The 22411-nt window shown below is 38.7% G+C and overlaps 1 protein-coding gene across 3 annotated transcripts; it reads right to left on the bottom strand.

Moving 5' to 3' along the window:
- Window positions 1-977: 977 nt before the first annotated feature.
- Window positions 978-21631, bottom strand: supt6h (SPT6 homolog, histone chaperone and transcription elongation factor). Of its 3 annotated transcripts, none has more exons than XM_061739753.1 (37): window positions 21496-21631; window positions 19956-20076; window positions 19685-19867; window positions 18048-18121; window positions 17717-17897; window positions 17492-17573; window positions 16504-16759; window positions 16304-16405; window positions 16106-16219; window positions 15895-15984; window positions 15598-15740; window positions 14378-14523; window positions 14151-14258; window positions 13782-14062; window positions 13538-13692; window positions 13029-13224; window positions 12711-12850; window positions 12503-12620; window positions 12318-12394; window positions 12003-12138; window positions 11694-11831; window positions 10128-10295; window positions 9905-10032; window positions 9579-9786; window positions 9187-9334; window positions 8778-8920; window positions 8508-8648; window positions 8102-8297; window positions 7839-7984; window positions 7423-7515; window positions 7183-7296; window positions 6922-7046; window positions 5886-5998; window positions 5718-5795; window positions 5451-5629; window positions 4044-4351; window positions 978-2909 (listed from the first exon to the last, which is right to left on the bottom strand). In XM_061739753.1, the coding sequence occupies exons 2-37, from the start codon at window positions 20053-20055 to the stop codon at window positions 2666-2668; spliced, it is 5352 nt and encodes a 1783-aa protein (XP_061595737.1). In that variant the 5' UTR covers window positions 20056-20076; window positions 21496-21631; the 3' UTR covers window positions 978-2665. The 3 variants fall into 3 exon arrangements, with proteins under 3 accessions (XP_061595737.1, XP_061595738.1, XP_061595739.1); XM_061739754.1 differs by having other exon boundaries at window positions 21534-21631; XM_061739755.1 differs by lacking the exon at window positions 21496-21631 and adding an exon at window positions 20972-21411.
- Window positions 21632-22411: the final 780 nt, after the last annotated feature.

Genomic DNA, 22411 nt, shown 5'->3' with positions numbered 1-22411 from the left:
AGCTGTTTTTGTCAAAGGAGGAGACCTATCACAGTGCACGCTCTCCACTGGGATGTACGTAAAGCGGAAATACGTCAAGCCTCCTCAAAACGATACCGCCAAAGTAGCCTGTGTTTGTCAAGACAGAGCCGCAACAAGTCAAGATAGCCGCTACAATGGCTACGCCTGCGTCAGGAGAAGAAAGACAATCCGCTGAGTCGTCTGAGTCTGATAATGAGCCGGACTCGGAGCAGGGACTTTCACAAAATCCTTGGCCGTATCTTAACTCAATGTTTAATTGGTTCGACCGAGTAAAAAACGAGGGCACAGACAAACCACAGACATTTATTTTCAAATGTTTATTGTGTCTGCCGAAGCAGAACTACCTCTCTGCTTTCAACAACTCAACATTAAATTCTCAGAAACAAGAGTTAAAAGATCCTTAAATTAATTTAGAAAAAATATAGTAATTTACTGATGTGGAAAATAAGAAATTTACTCTTACTCTTACTTTTACTTAAAGTAAATTTAAAAGCATTTACTTTTGGATACTTAAGTACCTTTAAAAGCAAGTACTTTTCTACTCTTACTCGAGTAATATTTTGACTGAGCTACTTTTACTTGTAACGGAGTAAATTTTGACAAGTAGTATTTGTACTCTTGATCAAGTACTGGGGTCGAGTACCCTGTCCACCTCTGCTCTCTGGGTTACGACTCTTCAGGTTCCCCAGCCGGACCAAGAACTGGCCTGGTTGGTCGGGATCGGGGCAGGAACGTGTAAACTGGTGTTCAGCTTACCTTTATGCGTAATGTGTATCAATCTAGAAGGATATGAACATTGCACATATCGCTCTGAAGCTCACGCTAAATAAACAAGTCTATTTTTTCTCTTGCTGTAATAGAAAGGTGTAAGCTTTACCTTCACAACTGGAACTTCTCTATGTTTTGTTCCCATCTAATCACATTTCTAGCTTCACAAATGAGGCCAGACAAAGGAGTTACTAAGAACACTTTTATTAAAGGGATCACAGTTAGAAAAGGTCATCAGCATCGCTCCACCATCACCGACTGCTGCTGACAACCAATCATTCTCTCTGAGACAGGTGCAGTGTCTTCACCTGGCAGGAGAAGTCAAACCCATCGTTTACACAAGAGAAATAACATTAAAAAAAGATGCATTTTATGGGACCATACTTTGCACACTGCAAATTAAAGCACACTATTAAACCCCAGCACTGCCTGCTTGTACTGTGATACACACGCAGCAAAAACTGAACTGGATGCACGAGTCAAGAGGGTGCAGAGCGGCATGACGCTGCCAAATGACAATCATAAAATGTATTTTTATTATAGTCATTCTACTTAACTGCATGCAGCTCAGAGTGTTACGGCTAGAAATATGAAAGGAGTGGGAAGATGTCTGTGTGACAGGATCTGAAGCTGATAGTGTTATTGTTGGAAAATCTTGAGCTCATCCACTAAAACATTGCAATTTTACTTTTGGAACTGCGTAAAACCTCAGTGGATTTCTGTGGGAGATGGATGCAGTGGTGTATGATCATGGCAAACCAAATGTCAAGAGTGAAATAATCACTGAACTGTCAACACTTAAAATACAATAGATTAAAAGAAAAAAAAAATAATCTGACAAGACTACCATCGATGTTTGACAAACTTTCAAACAGCTGCAATTTTTCTCGATCTTAACATCACAATTTTAAAATATGAACTACACTCTTCTTTGCTGCCTTGCATTTATGCTCAAGGTCTTCCAAAACGATCGCTGTATCGAACATGGCATGTTTTTCATGTCCACATAGTACAGGCCACAGTCAACAATACATTAGAGGCTATCTACAGAAGCCAAAACAGTCATCTGATCGTAATACAACATGTGGTGGAAACAATTAGCAGTAAACTATGTTTGACAAAGCTCTCTTTTTAAATCCCTCTTTCACTGTGCAAGTGTCTGTACAGTTACATTTGTGTTTGCTTTGAACGATGTGAAGAGAAGACTTAAGGATCAAACAGGGGGAGGGGGGGAAACAAACCAAAAAAAAAAAGAAGTCTTTATTCAATCTGATGCATTCCATACAAAAATTAAATTTCCTGACTCGCTTGGCAAAATGTTCTTTTGGCAACTGCTTTCAAAACGCCACCAACCACAATGGAGGGAAGCACTGTTCCCTTCTGTCAAAACCCTCCAGGGATCGAACCAAAATAAAATGCAAAAACATAAGTCAGGACAGCTCACCTGTCAGTGTCTGTTTAGGTCCATATCCTATCACGTAACTGATATTTCAAGTATGGTTTTGTTATTGTACTGCGTTCCTGAATGATATATACACAGTGTTATTCTGACTGTACAAAATACTAAGCAGCTAGAGTGGGTTGGCCAAAGGTGAGGATATAAAACACTTATGAGATGTATGAGGTGGGCAGACAGGACAGGAGAAAGGAGTTGAGAGGAACTTTCACACCAGACTGACTGCTGCAGCTGCAGCACCGGGAAACGAGGAAAAACTAATAAATGGACAATGGACTGGATGGAGTGGGCTTCAGCTGCTGGCCAGCCTGATGAAGAGTTTGATGGGATGAGGGAGAAACAAACGACCAAACGCTATTGCAGTTACAAATGAAGAAGTCGGGGGGGTGGTGGGGGTGTAGCAACGCCCCCCTCTGTGTCCTATCGGTCCATTTCATCCAGCAAGGGTGTGGCGTCTCCGGCGTGAGACATGGGTGTGCTCTCGATCATGGGGCTGGGCGACGGGCGCGGCGTCATCCTCTGGGTCTTCTTCCGACCCTCTGCTTCCTTCTCCTTCAGCCACTGCTCAGCCATCTTACCCCAGTCCACTGCAGAGGAGGAGGTGTTGTTGCTGTTGCTGCTGCCGACGCCCCCGCCACCACTGGTGCTGCTGCTGCTGCTCGGCCTGCGGGTAGGAAGAACACAGGGGGAGGTGCTTGATTTGAGAATGAGTAATGGTAATAAGATGAGCTGCTGATCAAGTTAAAAATGTTAGTTTAGCATCACCTACAGGCAAAAAATAAAAACATTACAAAAAAAATGCCACACTCTAAATGTCTTCACCTCTTTCAAAACCTGAAAAATGAGAATTTTCAAAAAATACTGTTTTCTAACTTGATCAAAGGGGAAAATATACGTGTGTATATATGAATATTTAAAAAAAAAATGGTTATTGGTGCAAACTATGATAACTATACATTGTTTGTATTTGTTGATGTTATAAAATGTATTCATTTCATTTTCATTTTATTCTTTATTTAATTCAAAAAACAAAACAATTTAATACAAACACAAATACAAATGTTCCTAACTTGTGAATGAAAAGGGAGCAGAAAGAAGAAGAATCTTATCTGATCTGCCCCTTTCACAAATAATAAAAAAAAACTAAGTGAATAAAAACAACTAAAATAAAATTAAAATAACATTAAATAAAAATACCACCGCCTACGGGTATGTCAATCAAACTCAACATTTTTCGTTATATTTCCTTAACATTCAGGCTTTAATTGTTCTTTTGAATGTAATGTTTGATTTGGATTCTTTGTTTTCTTTGTTCAGATTGTTCCATAAATTGATTCCTTTCACAGAAACACAACGTTCCATCAATTTTGTCCTGCATCTTGGTTTTATAAAAATCTCTGTTCCTTTTAAGTTATACGTGCTTTTTCTTTTTTCAAATCTTTTCTGAATGTTGATTGGTAAAGTTTTTTTATGAGCTTTAAACATAATTTGCAGAATACTATGGTCTACTAGTTCATGAAATTTCAATTTAACTGAAGGTATGAATATGTATTGTTTTTATTTATATCTAAATGTTAAACAGAATTACTTTTTATTTTAATTTATTTTCTGTTTTTCCTTTCTTTTTCCATGCTACCTCTTAAGGTTAGCTTTTAATTTTTTGTTGTAATGTACAGTGTATTATGTCTCGGACCCCGGGAAGAATAGCTGCAGTTTTGTTGTAGCTAATAAAACCATAACTATATACATTTCTAAATTGTGAAATGATCAAGAGATGCAGATATCCTGCAGTGCTTACTTTGGCTGCTGCTGCGGTGGCTGCTGCTGCTGCGGTGGCTGCGGCTGCTGCTGCTGCTGCTGCTGCTGCTGCGGCGTCCGGCCTCGGGATGATGTGGAGGATGGCGTGCCCGACGCGTGGCCATGATGGCTGCTGTGATGGCCGTGGTGGCCGTGGTGGTGCAGGTGTGGGTGTGCGTGTGAGTGGGAAGACTGCGGGGTGGAGCCCGGGTACTGCGGTGTCCCCAGGGCCTGCTGGCTCGGCGTCGTGTAGGAGTAGCTGGGTGTCATCAATGGGGTTGCAATGGGCTGCTGGGGCGTAGCGAATACCTGCAGAGCACAAAATATCCTTAATGAAGTGGCTTGCGGAGTTACTTGTGAAAGTTCAGCATTTATTCTCCAAAGTCCAGCTAAAATCAGTTCAAAAGAATTCAGGCAGGCAGAAAGTCTTAAAACTTTCAGACCCAGGTACTTGATGTAGCTATCATTAAGTGCATTCTTGTAACACCTTATTTTGGAACCAAAACCAACAACCCCTAAACCATCTTGAAATCAGTTAGTTAGGAGCCAGCAACGCCATCTTCTACAATCATTTCCCAAACTTTATTTACTTCAAAAAAGATTTATTAGAACAATCACAAGGTCAGATTTCCAGGCCCCATCTTTTCCCCTTTTTTCTAAACTCGAGATTCTAAATATTTTTGATATCAATAAAATGCAAATCTCTATTTTTATTTTTAGAACATTCTGTATTCAAGCCAATCACTACCACTCCACTTCCAACAATACTTTTGTATAAAATCCAATATTCACAGTTATCCAACTAGATTAGCATCTCATCTCCATCCACCCAGATGTCGGACCATTAGAGGGCAATATAGTATTAGAGGGGTCGCCCTGTGGAATAACATCTCCAACCTAGTATCCAGCACTCTGTCCCTCCTTGTTTTCAAAAAAAGATTAAAAAACAAACTCCTAGCTGAGCTGTAAAACAGCTGCAGACCCAGTACCATCAACGTCTGCTGTAGCTTGTGTGTCCGTCGCTACATGTACATACAAGTACACTGTATATACTATATATCCAGATGCTCTTTGGTTTGGTTTATGTTAAAGTTTTCTCTTTTTATCATATTTTTTATGATGTCTATTTTAACAATTATTTAATTATCTTGTGTTTTTTTCCTAAAGTATTTCTTGTTTTACTGTCTGAAGTGTATCATAGAGGGGAGGCCACTCGATAAACCCTCTCAGGTTTCTGACCTCTCCAGCACATTTTCTTTTATATTGTTGTTTTTTTTATTACTTTTTTTTATTTACCACTCTAAATGCATTCCATTGTATTTTTTTCTTTTCTTATTTCAAAAATGTGCAAATAAATAAAATAAAATAAAAAAAGGAAAAAAAAGAAAGAAAAAATAAATCCGCTCACGTGATAAGCAGAGGAGCTCCCTCCTCCGCCCCCTGTGCTCCCACTGTATCCGTACTGGCTGGAGCCCCACTGTGCAGGGGTGGTGTTGGGGTTCTGGCCTTGGCCTGTGACTGCAGCAATGGCATTGAACATCTGAGAAGTCATGTTCCTTGGAAGGGCGTTGACAGCTCGTGTCAAGTCTGAAAAGAGGGAAATAATGAATTGTAGAATCCATTGTAACTTGTGATGAGCAGTAGAAATGTAGAATCATGGTAGAGTGAAACCCACCTGCAATGTTTATATTAGCTGGTGTGGCATTCAGGGATGCAGGTGTCCTTGTGCGGCTGCTGTTGGAAGGAGTGATGCCTGTGATGTGGGAGAAGATGTTAGTTAGCTACAGCAAGCTTCGTCAGTTTTTAAAATCCATATAGAGGTGTAAACGCAGTGAAGCCATACCTGGCACTGGCTCTTGATAATGGTCCTTAAACCATCGGAATAGTCCATTGACTGTAGGGAATATCTGTGAGCGGTAGCGGAAGCCATCCGGGGTGATGGTCACATACTCGATCCTTAAGGGAGAACAAACAAAACCTGACGACATGTCTTGGCATTGGAGCTACTGTGTGAGGATTGATCTTAAATCAATTGTTCAGTTTCCGGTTCAAATAGAGAAGACACCGATTATAATGATGGGATCCCACCACAGCTGTGCTGCACCAATAAAAACAAACTGTACACATTAATGAAGAAGTTCTGCTTATTGATGTGATGCCTCGCTTTAATTTGCCCTCTGCCCTTCCAGTACAGGCTCCTCACGTCTTCTGCTCAGTACACTAGCTTGTTAACCTGCAGCAGCATGTGACATGTGGTCTTGTGTGTTCCCATAACTGTACTCTATTCTTTCTGAAATAACTGTGCATAGTTTCTTTTTCACATTATCATGGGCAATCTAAATGGCTGAGAGAGTTTAAAGCCAAAAATCCAGAGAGGCTCATACTCTTTGGTGAAGAAGCTGCAAGTAAACACTACTAACATCATGCAGGCAGTCATGTGTTTGACGCTAGATTGGCCTCACGCTGCAGCTGGAACTGCAGCAACTATGACAAAATCAGATACATAATTAATCTGATATTTTCTTTGTGTAAAGCCTGCACTGCTTATTGAAAAGCTGAACCAATCCACCGCACAGTACACTTGCAAAGCAAAGCTACAGACCTAAAACTCTACTATATCCAGTGGTTTATGACACCCGTGTACATAAAGTGAAGGAGAGGTGTGACCACTGAAGCCTGATACTAGTACGTGTGAATCCTGCTACGTAGAGGCTCGGCTGCAGACACATCACCTCGTGTGGCTGAGAATTGTTTTAGCAAAGTAGCTATGATTTTGTTCTGAGCTGCTTTGAGGAAAAGCCGTTACAATAATGACATTTTTTTTTAAATACAGCATTCAGAATATATATGCATCATGTGTGAAAAACATATCTGCTCACCGAGGTTTTCCTCGAGGCTGGTAGCCCAGTATGAATTTCCCCGGCAATTCTTTACACGCTGAAATAAAGTAAGGAATGAAAGTAGGCTTCTCCCTCTTTATCCTGACCAATACCTCCTCCATTTTCTATGATGGGAAGAGCAAAACACAAAAGAAAAGCAGCACTGAGTGTCAATATTAAGATATAGGTCTTGATTCCAAGACTGAAATAGAAATGATTAAGATGGCAAAATACTCAAGGCAGAAAAATCTTTGTCAATACCTCCTTGCTTCCCCCGTTGCACTCCTGGAAATATTTGTGTCCCAGCAGATCTCGTGCAAATGATGCCATTGGCTGAATGTACCTAGCAGTGATTTCATCCAGATCCTCGAACTCCTGCAGACACATACACGTTAAATAATCAACCATTTCACCTACAAAAAAAGATTTTCCCAACACATTTTTGTCAGGTTATCATGAAGTTCAAGAACGTGCCAAAGCAGAGTGGATAACACTTTTTACCTCATTATTGATCCAGAGAGTGTGTCCTAAGCTGAACGCATTCTCTTTGCCTTCTTCCCGCACGTCTACATGTTGGTAGATTCCATCAGCCACCTACAAACCACACGATGTCCACACAGAACATGTGATTAAAAGAAAAAATCTAACAGACAAAAAAATGTTAAAATAGAACAGATGACAGGCCCAGAATCCAAGTATCATTCGGTCTTTTTATTTTCAATTAAATACTAAAAATTTAAATGGAGACGTTTTATCTTGTTTTTCGTTTTTTAATCTAACACAAAAAACAAAAAAAAAGCCTGGTTCATCATATTTAAATTTTAGACTTGGATCAAAAATACGAAATGAATATTATTTTTTTTTCTCCTTTAAATAAGTTCTCTTCCATGACACGACTGTATCTATCCGTTTCTTACTTTCCAGGTGACGGTTAGATGGTTCTCTCCCTTGCTGCTGGGCCTGATGATCAAGTCTCCCTGGTCCAGGGTCTCCATCATCTTTTCTGCTTGGTTAAAGCTGATATTGTGGAAGTTGGGGTGAGCGATCACACGCTTTATATACGCTGAGGAGATGGAGGGAAAGGAGAAATACTTCAATAATAGACTCTTATATTTAAAAAAACAAAACCAAAACATACCCTTTTATTAGCATTTTAAATAACTTCAGTTATTATACTAACGTGTTCGCTGCTGTTTCTTCTTGAGCTCTTCGTCGTGTTTCTGGTCCTCAGACTCCATGTCAAAATCATAGTAGCTGTCTTTAGGGAGCTTCCACTCGTTACCTTTGTCCATCAAATCTGAAGTTCGGCACGTGAGGTCAACACTGAATTTTTCAATGTCGATTTTCATAATACGACAGTGAACAGTCATGCCCACCTAAAGGATGACGAGAGGAACAATTAAGCATTGCACATAAGCAGAAATTACTAAGGCATAAAAGAAAGTAGACAACAAGTGATTGCAGATATATCACCACTACAAGCATCGCTGACTCCAATAAGAAATAGCAACAGGAACGTTACTGCAAATGAAATACACTACAGAAAGGCATATAAAAAAAGTTTTTAAAAATTGAAAAGCATATACCTTAACCCTCTCCTCAGGGTGTTTAACCACTTTATCACTAAGAAACTTGGTGGGAATGAATCCCTGGACACCATTATCTAATCTGGATCGAACCCCAATGGCCTGGCCTGGACAAGAGCCGCTGTCAAAGTGATTCCATACCTACATTGAGGACACAAAACATAAAAAAATGAATAATAAAAAAAAGAAGAAGATAAAAAAAAAATATATATGTTTTGCTCTGGGACTCAATAATATAAATTTGCCAAAAGAAGTTAAAGTGCGTGGTACCTCACTGAGTTCAGGGAAATTGTCCTGCTGGCAGAAAGGACACTGCCACAAGCCTGTAGCGTCGTTACGGATGGCCTGGTCGTAGCTCTCTCCTTGAGGCCGCCGGTGAGCGATACCAGTTACAATGCTTGTGATCAATTTTCCTGAAGAGGGAGAGATTTCTTTATTGTCATTGCAACGAGTACAGCGAAAGTAAGGTACAGGCCTTTCAGTGCTGACATATAAAAAGAGAAGGGGATAAAAACCACAGCCTTATACTACTTTCTAAACCTCATGTTCTAACATTTTACCGAGGCCCCACAAATATGACTGGAAGCCACTGAACCAGCTATAAACCTAATCTGCTGGGAGAAAGGAAATTATGTTAGTAAATATTATTGTTGAAGTTGAACTTTAGAGTATTGTGTACCGATATAAAAGGTCTCTGGAGTCTCCTTGGTGAGCATGTTGAAGACCTCCTCTGTGTTGGGGACTCTGTAGGCAACTCTCAGGTCTTTGTACCTGCAGCTCAGCTCTGCACGGATGTCATACAGGGTAATTCCCTTGTTGCCATAACCCTACAGGAAAAGCAAAACCATGAATAAGAGGAGTGTTGGTAGATCTTAAGATTCTGTAGGCTTTATAAAAAGATGGGGAACTGTTAACCATCTCTTTTTGCCCTGATCAAAAAGATAATGACAAAATGACACAAGGAAAAGGATAACCAATTTTGTATGTGGTCATTAACTCTCCGTAACTTTGTTTCACTGTGATAACAGAATGCATGAAACATTGCAATACTAAGTAACAACACATGCTAACCTGTCTCTCAAGCTCCTCTGCAAAGGCATCCAGATCCAGATCTTTCAGACGTTCTGGATTTTCCAGGATCTCCTCCAGAGCCCCAGCGGGGTTTGCATCTTCTGCAGACTCATCGTACTCAAGGGCATCAACAGCCATTTTGCGAGCCCACTCGTATGTTTCAGGGTGGACTCGAGAACCATCCAGAACCTCTATGTAAGAATCCGTACTATTGGGAGTAAACGAAAATAATATAGATTTAGAATAAACTCCAACCATTACATATTCAGAACAATGGGAAACGTGAATCATCTGAAAATATTGGACAAGAAATACGAAGCACAAACCTGTCTCCGAGTGATGCAGTGTCGATTTTGATGAAACCAGCACAGTTAATAAAAACCTTGGGACCCATGTGACACATTGTGACCAGCTGCGTTCTGTTCTCTAGACGAGTGTTGTTTTGCTTTAGAATCTGCAAATATTAAAGAATGCAATATTTATATAGTCACCAGTTAAGGGATTATAATCTAAAATAATATTAATCATACAAACGCTCTATACCCTTACCTTTAGCAGGTGGGAACCCTTCCTTGGTCCTAAACCGCAAACATACTGGACCAGGCTCTGGGTATGAGGATGGGCAATGGCCCTGTTCACGTCCACTCCGACCTCATTAACACGGTTGATGAATTCACAGTAGAGAGCACAAAGCAAATCCTCCTTCACCACTTGTTCCTGAGAAATAACAACAGGTTTACAAAAATATACCATATGTAGCTGCAAAATCATGATTTTAGCACTTTATACTGCAAGATCTAATTACATTTTTAACTGGTTTTCAGCCTAGAAAAGACGCCAGCCACAATATAATTTTTTATTTTTTTTCCCACAATATAATTTGAATTTGCATTGGCTGCTTCTAGACCTTAACCCTTAAACATTGTTTACCTTGTTTGGTATCATTATTTTCAGCACACATTTACATATGTAAATTTATAATAACAAACTAGTAACACATTGGACCTAAAATCAGACAAAACCTTAAAATCAAAGTGGGAAAAATGTTGATATTGTGAAAATACTGTGAAAATAAACATGTTTATGGACAAATATTATAGCTAGGAAGGAACATATAAATCCTAAATTCAAAAAACAAAAACGGATATCAAAATCAAGATTCAACCAAATCATTTTTTTAATACAATAAAAATATCACAAGACAGAGGTTTATCAGTCCTGTGACCTCCAGGGTGCGTCTTTCCTCCGTTTATCCACCTGGAGGAAGCGTCTCATAACTCACTGTCTCTGTCAGAGCAACCACACACTGTGTTTTGTCATAATTGTTTGATTGGTTGATCTGGTGCATTTTTTCACTAATAGCAAAGGGGGTAGCATGTCTTCTTTCTTTCTCTGCTTGCAAGCGCTTTCCTGAGAATGGCCTGTTTTTGCTGTTTCTTCCTGCACAAAATGTGCAATATACAGTGTATATATAGTTTAGAAGTATGAGTATATTATAATGTATGAGTATATTATGATATATAATATATTTATACTACTATAAATACAGGTATGGGTATATTATAAATTATAAAGTCGTTGCAAACTATTTTGCTCAAAAGTGGATACAGATCTGGTGAAAGTAGCAAATATTGTTACCTAAGATGTGGATGGTTGTTTACTTAATCTTTTATTTTTGGTTCAATTTATTATTTCAGGAATTGTAGTGAATGTTTTTCACCCTTTTTGAGTTGGATTATTGTATTATTAATCTTTTGTATGTCTATGTGTGGACCCCAGGAAGAATAGTCTTCCCATGGTGAAGACTAATGGGGATCCTTTTTAATAAACCAATAAACAAATTGCAATATGCAGAGAAAACATGTCGTATATTAGTTATTATAACTTTGGTTTTACTCTACATATCCACATGATTTAAAAACTTGAATAGTTTGATGTCTGCTCTTTCAAGACAAGTTGAAATGGAGAACCTGTAAGGCTGCTTCTCACTACTTATTGGATATGGAAATAGGGAAACCATTTCAGCCCTCTCCTCATAGTCAACCAAACACAAGAAGACACAAATGAGAAACCAAAAAAGTAAGAACCCAACATGACAATGGTCAAGTTTCTCACCTGCAGCGGGTGTAATTTGAGGCAAAGAATGTCTTCATCAGTGCTGCAGACCTGAGCATACTCCATCAGGGGATCCTGGATCTTCCTGGCTACTGAAACAGCCTGTCGCAGCAAGGGAGGGTAATCCCTAAAATCAGCCTTCACAGGAAAAAAAAAAAAAAGAAGCAGGTTCAGGAGAAAGTGATCCAATAACAGCCCTCTTGGATCCCCCAAAATTGCTGTAGGGAACTCTCCCTTGCCCCTAAATAAACCCACTGAAACATCTGTATCTGCGTGTGGTATGTAGGAAGTTAGGCGTCAAGCATTTACCTCTGACTTCTTGCTGTTCATGTACAGTGTTGCCAATTCATTGTCAACAAGTTCCACTCCAACGGCAGGCAAAGACGACTCCTGTTCAAGTTCACCGACCGCCCTCTTTATATCCTCCATGATCATTTGAGCATCTCTGCACAGATGTGTTTAACATTTTAACATAAACTCCCATGCAACTTGTAAAAGTTGTTGCAAGCAGCTTTAGAACCCATAAATACAGTGTTTCCATATTTATGATAATCTGATCATAAGTAATTAGGTGATACTTGGTAGGAGACTCGTTAAAGACAGAAAGTAAGAAAGAAAGATTACCGGGTTTCTCCAGCAACAGCTACAACGTGAGGTTTCTTGCTGGACAGAAACTTCTTGAGACTTTCAATATCATTGGCCTGAGAATGACACAAACTTCTCAAGTTACATTTGCAGAACTATTTTTAATATTAAAACAGAAAATATCAAAGACTACATAGTGCTAACGTCACATTTTCTGCTTGTACCTTCTTCTCTCTCTCATCTTCCCTAAATGCATTCCTCCTCTTCATGAAATATGGTAGACGAAGAAAGTCCACCACCTCTCCTTCCCCGTTGATCAGAGCACAGAAAACTGGTGTATCTCTGTCAACCAAGATTATAAAACACATATAGTATGTATATATATATATTGTTTGTGTATAGCAGATATATGAAAAAATACTTTATACATACCTGCTAGGTGCATAGGCAACTCCCAACACCCGAATGCCTTTTCCCTGACTCTCATCCATCAGGTCGTCATCTTCCTCAACCTGCTGATCTGGCCTGTAAGGACTCACTTTAAGCCAGTTATACAACCTTCGACAGCAGGACTGCAAGAAAAAGTAAAGAAGATGATGAGCTTCCAGGTAAGAAATAGAAAAATGTACCAAATTAATGAATGATCTGTGGTTATTTTGGTTTACTGTTTCACAAATATTGCTCATCTGCTTGGACTTTGCAGTGATGATTATCTGTCCATAACATACGGTAGATAACTGGAGAAATTACCCTAACAATGCTCTCTTTGGCCTCAGCGATCAGTTTGCTTTTGAGCTCCTTGGCCATCTGAGGGTAGAGGAACTGATTGAGAGATCTCTCTATGGCTAGAGTTCGCTGTCTGTTCCACTCCTGCACCTGGTGACTGAACTCATCCCTGTAGTAGAACTGTTTGATCTCATCAAAATATGTCTGGTCCCCAGCGTACCTGGTAAATAGAAGGCAACACAGAAGTTGAGACAGACAGGCAAGCCAGTGACTAATTTGGGCAACACTTCTTCACATCAGAGCCAGTGTATAATAAACACCCGAAGGCATGGGGATCCAAACACCACATCTGAAAAGAATGTCAGAACCTCTGAGGGTCTTTTTTTATGATTTGGTAGATTTGATTGAATAACACTCACTTCATATCAAAATGTTACCATCTTCAAAGTTAACCTATAATTGATTGAGAAAATTCCCTTTGGGCACATCTGCCTAATAAATCACATTTTCGCCCACATCTGAATTACACTCACCCTTTGACTCCTAATAGGTCTATACAGATGTCAATGGACAGAAGTCCCTCTTCCTCAGCCAGGCACATCTTCAAGAACTGATCACCATTCAGCTCCTTTACAGCCTTGTTCTTAAGGTACTTGAAGGAGTATGCAAAATGAGCCTCATCTATTTCCTATCAGAAAGCAACAAGATAAAGAAGTTTGTTTAGAAAGGCAGGACCATACGGCTAATTTCTTTATTTGCACTTAAATGCACTCGTACTTTTTTGCCCTTCTTGGTAGGTTTGATGTTGACCTTGGCCCTCTCCTGGAAGGTCTGACGGAGAACATGTCTGACGAGAGGTTCTCGAGCAATCTGCATGGCAACCATATACCTAGTTCCTTCTAGCACTGCCTCAGGGGTGGAGAACTGGCTGCAAACATAATCTTTGGCCAGCTCTAAAGGCTCAGCAGGGAATTGCTCCGTCTCGTGACGCTGGTAACTGTCTCGGAGGTTCTCTCCAAACTGTTCTGGAGTCAATCCAAACTTTTTAGCCAGGCCATCTGCAAAACAGAACAGGAAAAGGTAGTTAATACAGGAGGGATATTTGATTCTTCAGACTGCAATGACCCGAGTAGAAATGTGACTAACCAAGTCCCACACTCTGACAGATGCTGTACATATCCCTACGAGATGCCAACTTGAGATCAGGGCCTTTCTGTTCTTCCTCTTCTTCAACTTCCAGTTCCTCCTCTTCACCTAAATTTCAAACAAGTTATTGTCAAAATATTTTAATACCTTTTTTTTTTTAATTCACAAAATACAACAACTTCTTTAAAAGCCATCAGGCAATTATTGATGAGATCCAATTAACTTACCATATTCCGAGACTTCTTTGATCTTTTTGATCCTCTTCTTGGTGGATTTTGCAGCATTCTGCATTTTGGGGATGTCTCGTCCATAGTAGAGCAAAAAGTGATTGTACACATCACCCAGTTCTTCAAGAGTTTGGACATCTTTCAACCTTTGAAATATAGCAAAAGGTGTTTGAATGAAAGAAAAAAAAATTCAAACACTGAATTGCATGTAGGGATGTTAACAATTATTCGATTTTCGATTAATTGCCGTTATGAAATTACCCGATTAAAATTAACGATTACAATTAATCTATTTATTTTTTTCGTTTAATTTCACCAGCTGGTATTACGCCCGGACCACATTTAATGCGACACAACACGCTGGTCCGCACACATAAAGTTAGAAGAAAGAGGCGGGTATGTTTGGTTTTAGTAATATCATGCTCAGGCAATGAGTCTGCAATGGCCCAGACGGGAGACACATGTAGCTCAGTGCTTAACTTTTATTTTTAATCCACTCTATATTCTTCTGGTTGTTCTCCGATATGTTCCCCTAAAGCCTGAATTATGGTTCCGCCTTAAAACGACGCAGAGCCGCCGCCGTAGCCTACGGCGTAGGCTCTGCGTTGTTGTAACGCGGAACCATAAATCAGCTTTCACCCAGTACATACATAGGTTTCTCTAAACATCTGTCCCCGCTACAGTTTTAACTAAAAGAAAATGTGCTCCAATACAGCAGGTCTCATAATTTTATTTTGAACACTGCCAAAACTCTAACTTAAAACATAACTAGAACTTAAAATTTGCTTGACACAAATGACACTATTATGACTGCTGCTACTACTAATAGCCTTGAAGTGCACTTTATATTATATTCCTTGTGGTACAAAAATGTCTTTTTGTTACCTTTGTATCAAATAAATATTTGATTAAGCAATACATTAAAATGTCCTTTGTATTTTATATAAGCAAAAAAAATTATGTTTGTATCTCAGATGGGGGAAAAACGCTGCTTATCAACTAATCGATGATCGATCGATAAGGTTATCAACTGTCAATTAATGAAATAATCGATAATTTGCATCCCTAATTGCATGATGTAAAATAAGATTTTCTAACAAGTTAATTTGATCTCTTTATACCTTCCTTAGTATAACCATGAACAAATACATTACATAAGATCTCTTTTTCTTCTTCCATCCAAAAGCCTTGATTATTAAGTCTTTATGGTGAAGCTATACCTTTCCATGTCAGAAGTGTCCAAGGGGCGGATGCCATCAGCCAAAGGTTTATCAGGATCAGCAGAGATCTGTTCATACTGGTAAGATTGCATCTTCTGAAATAGACGGGTCAGGTTCTGCTTCCGGGTCTTCAGCTGAGTCCACTGGTGGAAAGAGAAACATTTGTAGATCAAGAAAAACAAAAAGGTATTGTTTGAGAGTAAATGGTTATAGATTAACATTGTGTAGTTTAACTAATTATCAAAACCACTTCTGAACGATTAATTATGTATTGATGCAAATCAACATGATATGTACCTTTTCGTCCCACTGCCACACCTTCCACAGGTCATTGATATTTAGTTCTGGCTCCACGTACTCCTTTCTATAGAAAGCTATGAACGGAACCTGAAAAAAGGAAAAATCAATGTTTACATGATGTTTTATTCTTCTAAAAGATATAGTGACAGGTGGAGTATGATGCTTAATTATTAATAATAAACAATGAAAATAATAACCATGCAAGTACCTCAAACTGTTGATTTCTCATGAAATTGAGTGCCTCTTTGATTTTAGCAATGGTGCTGGGGCCTTTCCTGCTGAAATTTGTGGTTGTTCCTCTGTCGAGGTAATCTGTGCTTTCCTGTTCATGGAAAACAATATTCTTTATTTGTAATAATAAGAAAGGCACCTACAGTACATCTGTTAAATTATCTCTAAATGGTACCTGCATGGAGATGGTCAGAGTGGAGAAGCCATGTCTAAAGATCCACTCTGCCTCCTCTTCCAGCTCATCGTCCTCAGCAGGTTTGACAGGGATAGATCGCAACTAGAAGACAAAAAAAAAACCAAACAATAAATTCAATGCCGCATACATATAATCCCAGAATAAACATGCTTATGATTCATTAACCTTCAGACACACACCTGGAACCTCTCGGGCATATCTGTGGTTCGGATCTCATTGTCCTGGTCAGTCATGTGACTGCTTTCCAGCTCACTGGGCTCATAGAGTTCAAAAATGCTCTTTCTCCCCAACCTCCTCTTGGTCTGTTTCTTTGGTCGGTCCCACCCCTCTTCATCTTGATCTTCTTCTTCCTCTTCACCCTGGTCATAAGCGTCAGCATCAAAGTCAGCAAAGTCAAAGTCCCCACCAAAAATTTCCTGGGCCTCTTGGAGGGCTCTGTGGAGAGATTTACAACGATTTGCAGTCAGTCAATGATTTACCATTCATTTTTATTTCCTCAAAGTTTCCTGATATCAACACTGTACATTGATGGGCTGTGATGACACTTGTGCAACAAAATATTCAATGAATAGAAAGAGGAGAATATTTAAAGGGGACCTATTATGAAAAACATGTTTTCTCTTGCTTTAACATATATAAAGTGGTCTCCCCTCAGCCTGCCAACTCAGAGAAGGAGGAAAGCAACCAAATTCTGCAGTGTCTGTACAGCCGCCCGGATGAGCCGTCCAGTGTGATGTGGATCTACGAGCCGTTCAGATTCTGCTCCCTTTCGTTACGTAACCAAAATGCGATTTACATCAGTTGGCCTCCGATGTGTGAAACCACGCCCACAACTAACTCCACCGGCTGGAGCTTCCGCCATTTTTTCGTAGCGGTGTATCGCGTCATTCAGGCAGCCAATCAGCACAGAGCCTCATTATCATAGCCCCGCCCACTCAGAATCCCTCATAGTTAATGAGGTTAGAGAATGGGAAGATAAAGACATGGCTCAGAGGCTGAATTTCTAATTTATTTAGCAAAAACAATCAAAAGCTTGTTTTTAAGACAATCAAGGCCTGTTTAAAATAGGTATTAGATGCCATAATAGGTCCCCTTTAATGTCTTGGTCTATCAATCAGCCTTTTCTCATGGATAAGTAACGCAAGATTTACTCCAAAAAACACTTACGCATCTGTGTATCCTGAGAACTTCTTGCCTCTCTTCTTGGTGATGGGCTGGCCATCATCATCTACAATAAAATCATCTATATCTGTGGGAGGGGGAAAAAAAAAGTTAATATTTAATAACAAATTAATTTAATTGTTTATTTTGTTTAAGTAATATGTGTTACAGATATGTGTATTACAGTTGTTTAGCTAATTTTTAATGGATCTAGTAATCATTTCTCCCAACCTGACTCTTCATCCTCCCCTTCTTCATCATCATCCGCTTGCGGGAGCGGCTCTTCGACAGCTTCTCCTTCCTCCAGCTCACCCTCAGCATCCCCATGAAATATCTCATCAGCGATCAAATCCTTCTCATCGTCATCTTCTTCGTCATCGTCAAGTGTTTTTACACGGTCATATTTCTTCTTCTGTAACATAAAACAATACCACATCAGTACAGCTATCTTATACATTTTAAAGAATAAAAAGTGCATGCTTTAATTCCGGTAAAATGGAAGTCTAAAAGTAAAGTTAACACTCCTGAATAGCACAGGGAAAAGAGTAATATGAAACATTACCCTTCTTTTCACTTTGACACCCAAATTTTCCTCAATTAGATCGAGATCCTCCTCGTCCAGGTATTCGTGATAATCTGCAAGAAAAAAAAAGTACCATAAGAGAAAATGGCAAATGTACAGCAAAAACTGGGTTTTTGTCTTTATGTGAAATGGAACAAAATTATTTGGCAAGGAAATCAACCTAATTTAATAAAAATTTCATAGAAATGGAAATATATTTATCTTTTTGCCAAATTTATACCAGAATAACTCGTAATTCCACAGAAAAACGGCACCGTTGTTGCGAGATGCTGTTTGTGAAAGAAAAGATTCAGACACTCTATTTCCATTTAGGTTTTACTGCAAAAGTTGTGCATTATTTTAAATTGTTTACAAAACTGAAAATGACTGTTTCCATTAAGTTATGATGCGTAATAAATTTGCATTGTCTCCATTCAAAATAAGTAATTCGAAGACTGACATTGATGAACACCTTCAATTTTGGCAGATTTATATAACTTCTATTTCTGCAAATACTAATCACTTTCTTTTTTTTTTTTTTTAAACTGGAAAATGACACACATCTGTATCTGAAACAGAGGTTACGACAGATGTAGAACAGAATCATCAGCAAGTGTTGACTGTAAAAACTCAGAGAATAAGCAAAACAGGAAAAGGAACACCAATTTAGTTGTCGCTTTTAAAAGTGCTAATAATACTTAGAAAAGAAGTGTTACAGGAGAAGAATGTGGTGCTGGTCAAGGTTAAGGAGAAGAGGAATTCTTTATCACAATTTACAACGTGGCTACAAAGGAAGAGTGTATTAAACTTCATTTTGCTGCTGTCTCTGCCACAAAACATACACAAACGCTTAAAGGCCTGTCTAACTTGACAAAAAACTTGCTACAAGTTGTATTTACCCGTGGTGTAATCCTATGAAAAGAAAAGTCGAGAGAGATGCTAAATAAGCCCACAAGCGGAACACATTGCTCAGGTTATGGTCCTGACTGTAGTAATGGAGAATCCCCGAGAAAGGCTTGTTTTTCTTGCAAAAAAACCCCAAAAACCTGTAAAAGGTTACATGCGATCTAATATGTGTCGATGTGAAATTGATTTATTTTTTTGGAGTTGAATTTTTATGTTAACATTGTTAAGAAGATCTGGACAACAGACCTCCTGTGAGTATTGTTGTTTATGTTGTAAGAAGGATGTCAGAGACATCCATTTAAAAAATAAATAAATAAAAACTTTTAAAAAGAAGTTATTTGTTATTTGTTTACACCGTATTGGAAGCTGAATATTTTTGCTTTATGAAGCTTAATCATATTTATTTTCCTTATTATGTAAAACATTTTTCATTGCAATAATATTGCAGAGCTGTGGACTGCTGTTAAGGTAGCTTTTATGCTATTATTTTCTTAAAGACAATTTATTTTGGGAATGATTTACATAATAGTAACTCATCATTAATTTCACTCACTAAAACAAGAAAAACATATCTCTTATTTAACTGCTTTTGAGACAATAATCTAAAAAAAAGAACGTATGCCTAATAAGATTAATTAAAATGTATAATCAATGTCGTCTGAAAACATTAAATCCTCCAACAACTGACTCTAAAATAGTTAGAACCTTTTAAGAACACCTGATGAACTTACTACGCTTTTTACGTCGATGCCTCACTTCTTCCTCTGAATCGCTTGCCCCTCCACTTGCACTTCCACTTCTCCTGGGTTGTTCTTCTTCCTCCTCCTCTGCTTCCTCATCTCCATCATTAATTAGACCACGTAAATTTCCATGCTCATCCTGTTCCTCCGGGTTGTCAGCATCTTCTTCTTCATCTGTATTGAAACAGCATATAACTGATCCACATGTCCTCCAACTCCAATGATGAAACCCATCCACAAAGCTTAAGACTTTAGATCTTACCATCTTCCTCCAAAAACCTCTGGGTCTTCTTGGGCTTCAGGTCCTTCTCCTCAAACTCCTCCTCCGATTCCTCTGCCTCACTCTCAATAAAATCTGACATAATGTCAGATAATGCCTATTCCTGGAGAACAGTGCAACATGTTGTTAGTGCGTTTTGTTGAAATCATCCAAATCGTGTCTCACATATACAAATATATAAATTAGAATATTGTGATAAAGTTCTTTATTTTCTGTAATGCAATTAAAAAAAACAAAAATGTCATACATTCTGGATTCATTACAAATCAACTGAAATATTGCAAGCCTTTTATTATTTTAATATTGCTGATTATGGTTTACAGTTTAAGATTAAGATTCCCAGAATATTCTAATTTTTTTAGATAGGATATTTGAGTTTTCTTAAGCTGTAAGCCATGATCAGCAATATTAAAATAATAAAAGGCTTGCAATATTTCAGTTGATTTGTAATGAATCCATAATGTATGACATTTTTGCATTACAGAAAATAAAGGACTTTATCACAATATTCTAATTTTCTGAGACAGTCCTGTATAGACACACAGACACACACACACACACACACACACACACACACACACACACACACACACACACACACACACAGACACAAAATATATACATATAAATAAAATCATGCTGTTATAATAGTTTAACACCTTAACATCAGCTTCCATTACAATAAAACAGACTAATACTCAAACCAAACTTGTTGCTAGAACAATGAGCTGACAGTCTCCTCGGAAATTAAGCATATTCATGTGAACTTGTCTTATCAAATTAACCTTTACTTATTTGCTTGACTAACTAAGCTCATGATAGTCATTCTAAAAACACACATTTGCAGAATTACAGTAGAAACCAGTGCTCCTTCCAACGTTTACAATGTTCTTTGTTCAATGATTTTAACAAACTACAACACTCAAATATGTAAGTCTGGGTTAAGAATGGACGTGGTGAGCGATTCCTCCACAGGGATGTTGTAATGTCGGAGTTACCTGAGAAACACCAGAGAAACACCTGAGAACAGAGCTGGCTCAAACACACCTGGTGTCGCATTGCGTACACAACCCCGTCCAGATGTGAACTAGTGTGCTTCAGTGTACCGGTAATCACGTTTATCTACATGATCAGATACCTGAAGCTAAAGCCCCCTCGGTAAAAACAAAAGCAGGAAACTTTGATTAATCAATGTTTCCAAAAACATGTTGTTGTTCCTGTGAACTCCTAACCCTGACGCGCTAACGACGTTACAAGCGCTTTAGTGAGGGTCGTTTTAACAAGTATCCATGTCCTTTATTTCAAGTTGCTCCTTTAAACGTTTTGTATACACCTACATACTAATAAACGATACAATATCACCGGCCCGGGCTGATCTTTGTCAGGATTTGTCGAGGCCTTTGCATTAGCTGGTGATACTTTAGCCTAGCCCTGCGTTAGCCGGACACAACAAGCACCGTTCCTTTAACCTCCGCTATCCACACACAACCAGCCAGGCGGCACACAAACACACAGGACTTACACGTCTTAACGTAGAAGTATACTCAAAAAAATAATTACAGTATTCACAGGTTTGTGTTGTGTTTCGGAGCTTGCACTTATAAAAATGGCCGAGAACAAGCGGCGTGATGACAATTCCGGTGTATCAGAGAGTTCGGTTACCCCTCAGATTCTTCCCCCCTTCCGCCTTCTTCTTCTTCTCTAGGTTTAATGGCGGATCACAACCAACGTTACTAGGTTATACCGCCACCTTCTGTACCGGAGTGTGTAACTTCAGGATTGTACATCAGGTTACAATCTAACTTAAAGGGAGGGGAGAGAAAAGAAAAGAAAAGAAAAAAAAGAAAAAAATACCTACCTTGTCTAGTTTTTCCAAGACACTCTTAGCTGCAGCTCCATAAACCATACAGCCGTAATCAATGCTAGAGCGTATCAAGGCTCTATATCCATTAATGATTACCCCTCAGATTCTTCCTCCCTTCCGCCTTCTGTAGCCGGTGAGCTTCGTGACTTATCTCCCTGGAATTTAGAACAGAGTACTAATGACATAACGCTTGACTTTTCTTTAAAAATGTTTTAATTATTATTATTATTATTTTTACTTATTCCTTAAGTTAACTTAATTTTGAATTTTGAGTAAAACTCCAAACATATCGTGGCAAATATCTTCCCTGCTGTTTTTTCACCAAAAGACATTTGCTGCGTTCCATTTACCTCGGAAGTCGGAACTCGGAACTGGGAATGACGTCACAGCCGAGTTATCAGCGTTCCAGTTACAAAAAATGTAAATTAAAAAAATGTAAATTAAAAAATGTAAATTACACTATAGCAGCATATATATGCCGAACAATACTTGTATACGACTGATTTAGTGTGACCAAAACTAGAATGAAGTGCTACGAATTTTTACAGAGCTCTCTTCTACTGTTTACAACCGG

Source organism: Cololabis saira, chromosome 14 (assembly GCF_033807715.1).
Source record: "Cololabis saira isolate AMF1-May2022 chromosome 14, fColSai1.1, whole genome shotgun sequence".
Classification (NCBI taxonomy): domain Eukaryota; kingdom Metazoa; phylum Chordata; class Actinopteri; order Beloniformes; family Belonidae; genus Cololabis; species Cololabis saira.
The sequence above is the reverse complement of the archived record's forward strand: the minus strand, read 5'-3'. Positions and strand labels throughout refer to the sequence as shown.

Excerpts from the sequence above, each read along its gene's own strand:
- supt6h (XM_061739753.1), bottom strand. The coding sequence starts at position 20,055 with ATGTCAGATTTTATTGAGAGTGAGGCAGAGGAATCGGAGGAGGAGTTT. Across the intron at positions 7,985-8,101 it reads GAAGAAACAGCAGCGAACAC|CGTATATAAAGCGTGTGATC; the intron begins GTTAGTATAATA and ends CCATCTCCTCAG. Across the intron at positions 7,047-7,182 it reads GCAACGGGGGAAGCAAGGAG|AAAATGGAGGAGGTATTGGT; the intron begins GTATTGACAAAG and ends TTCCCATCATAG.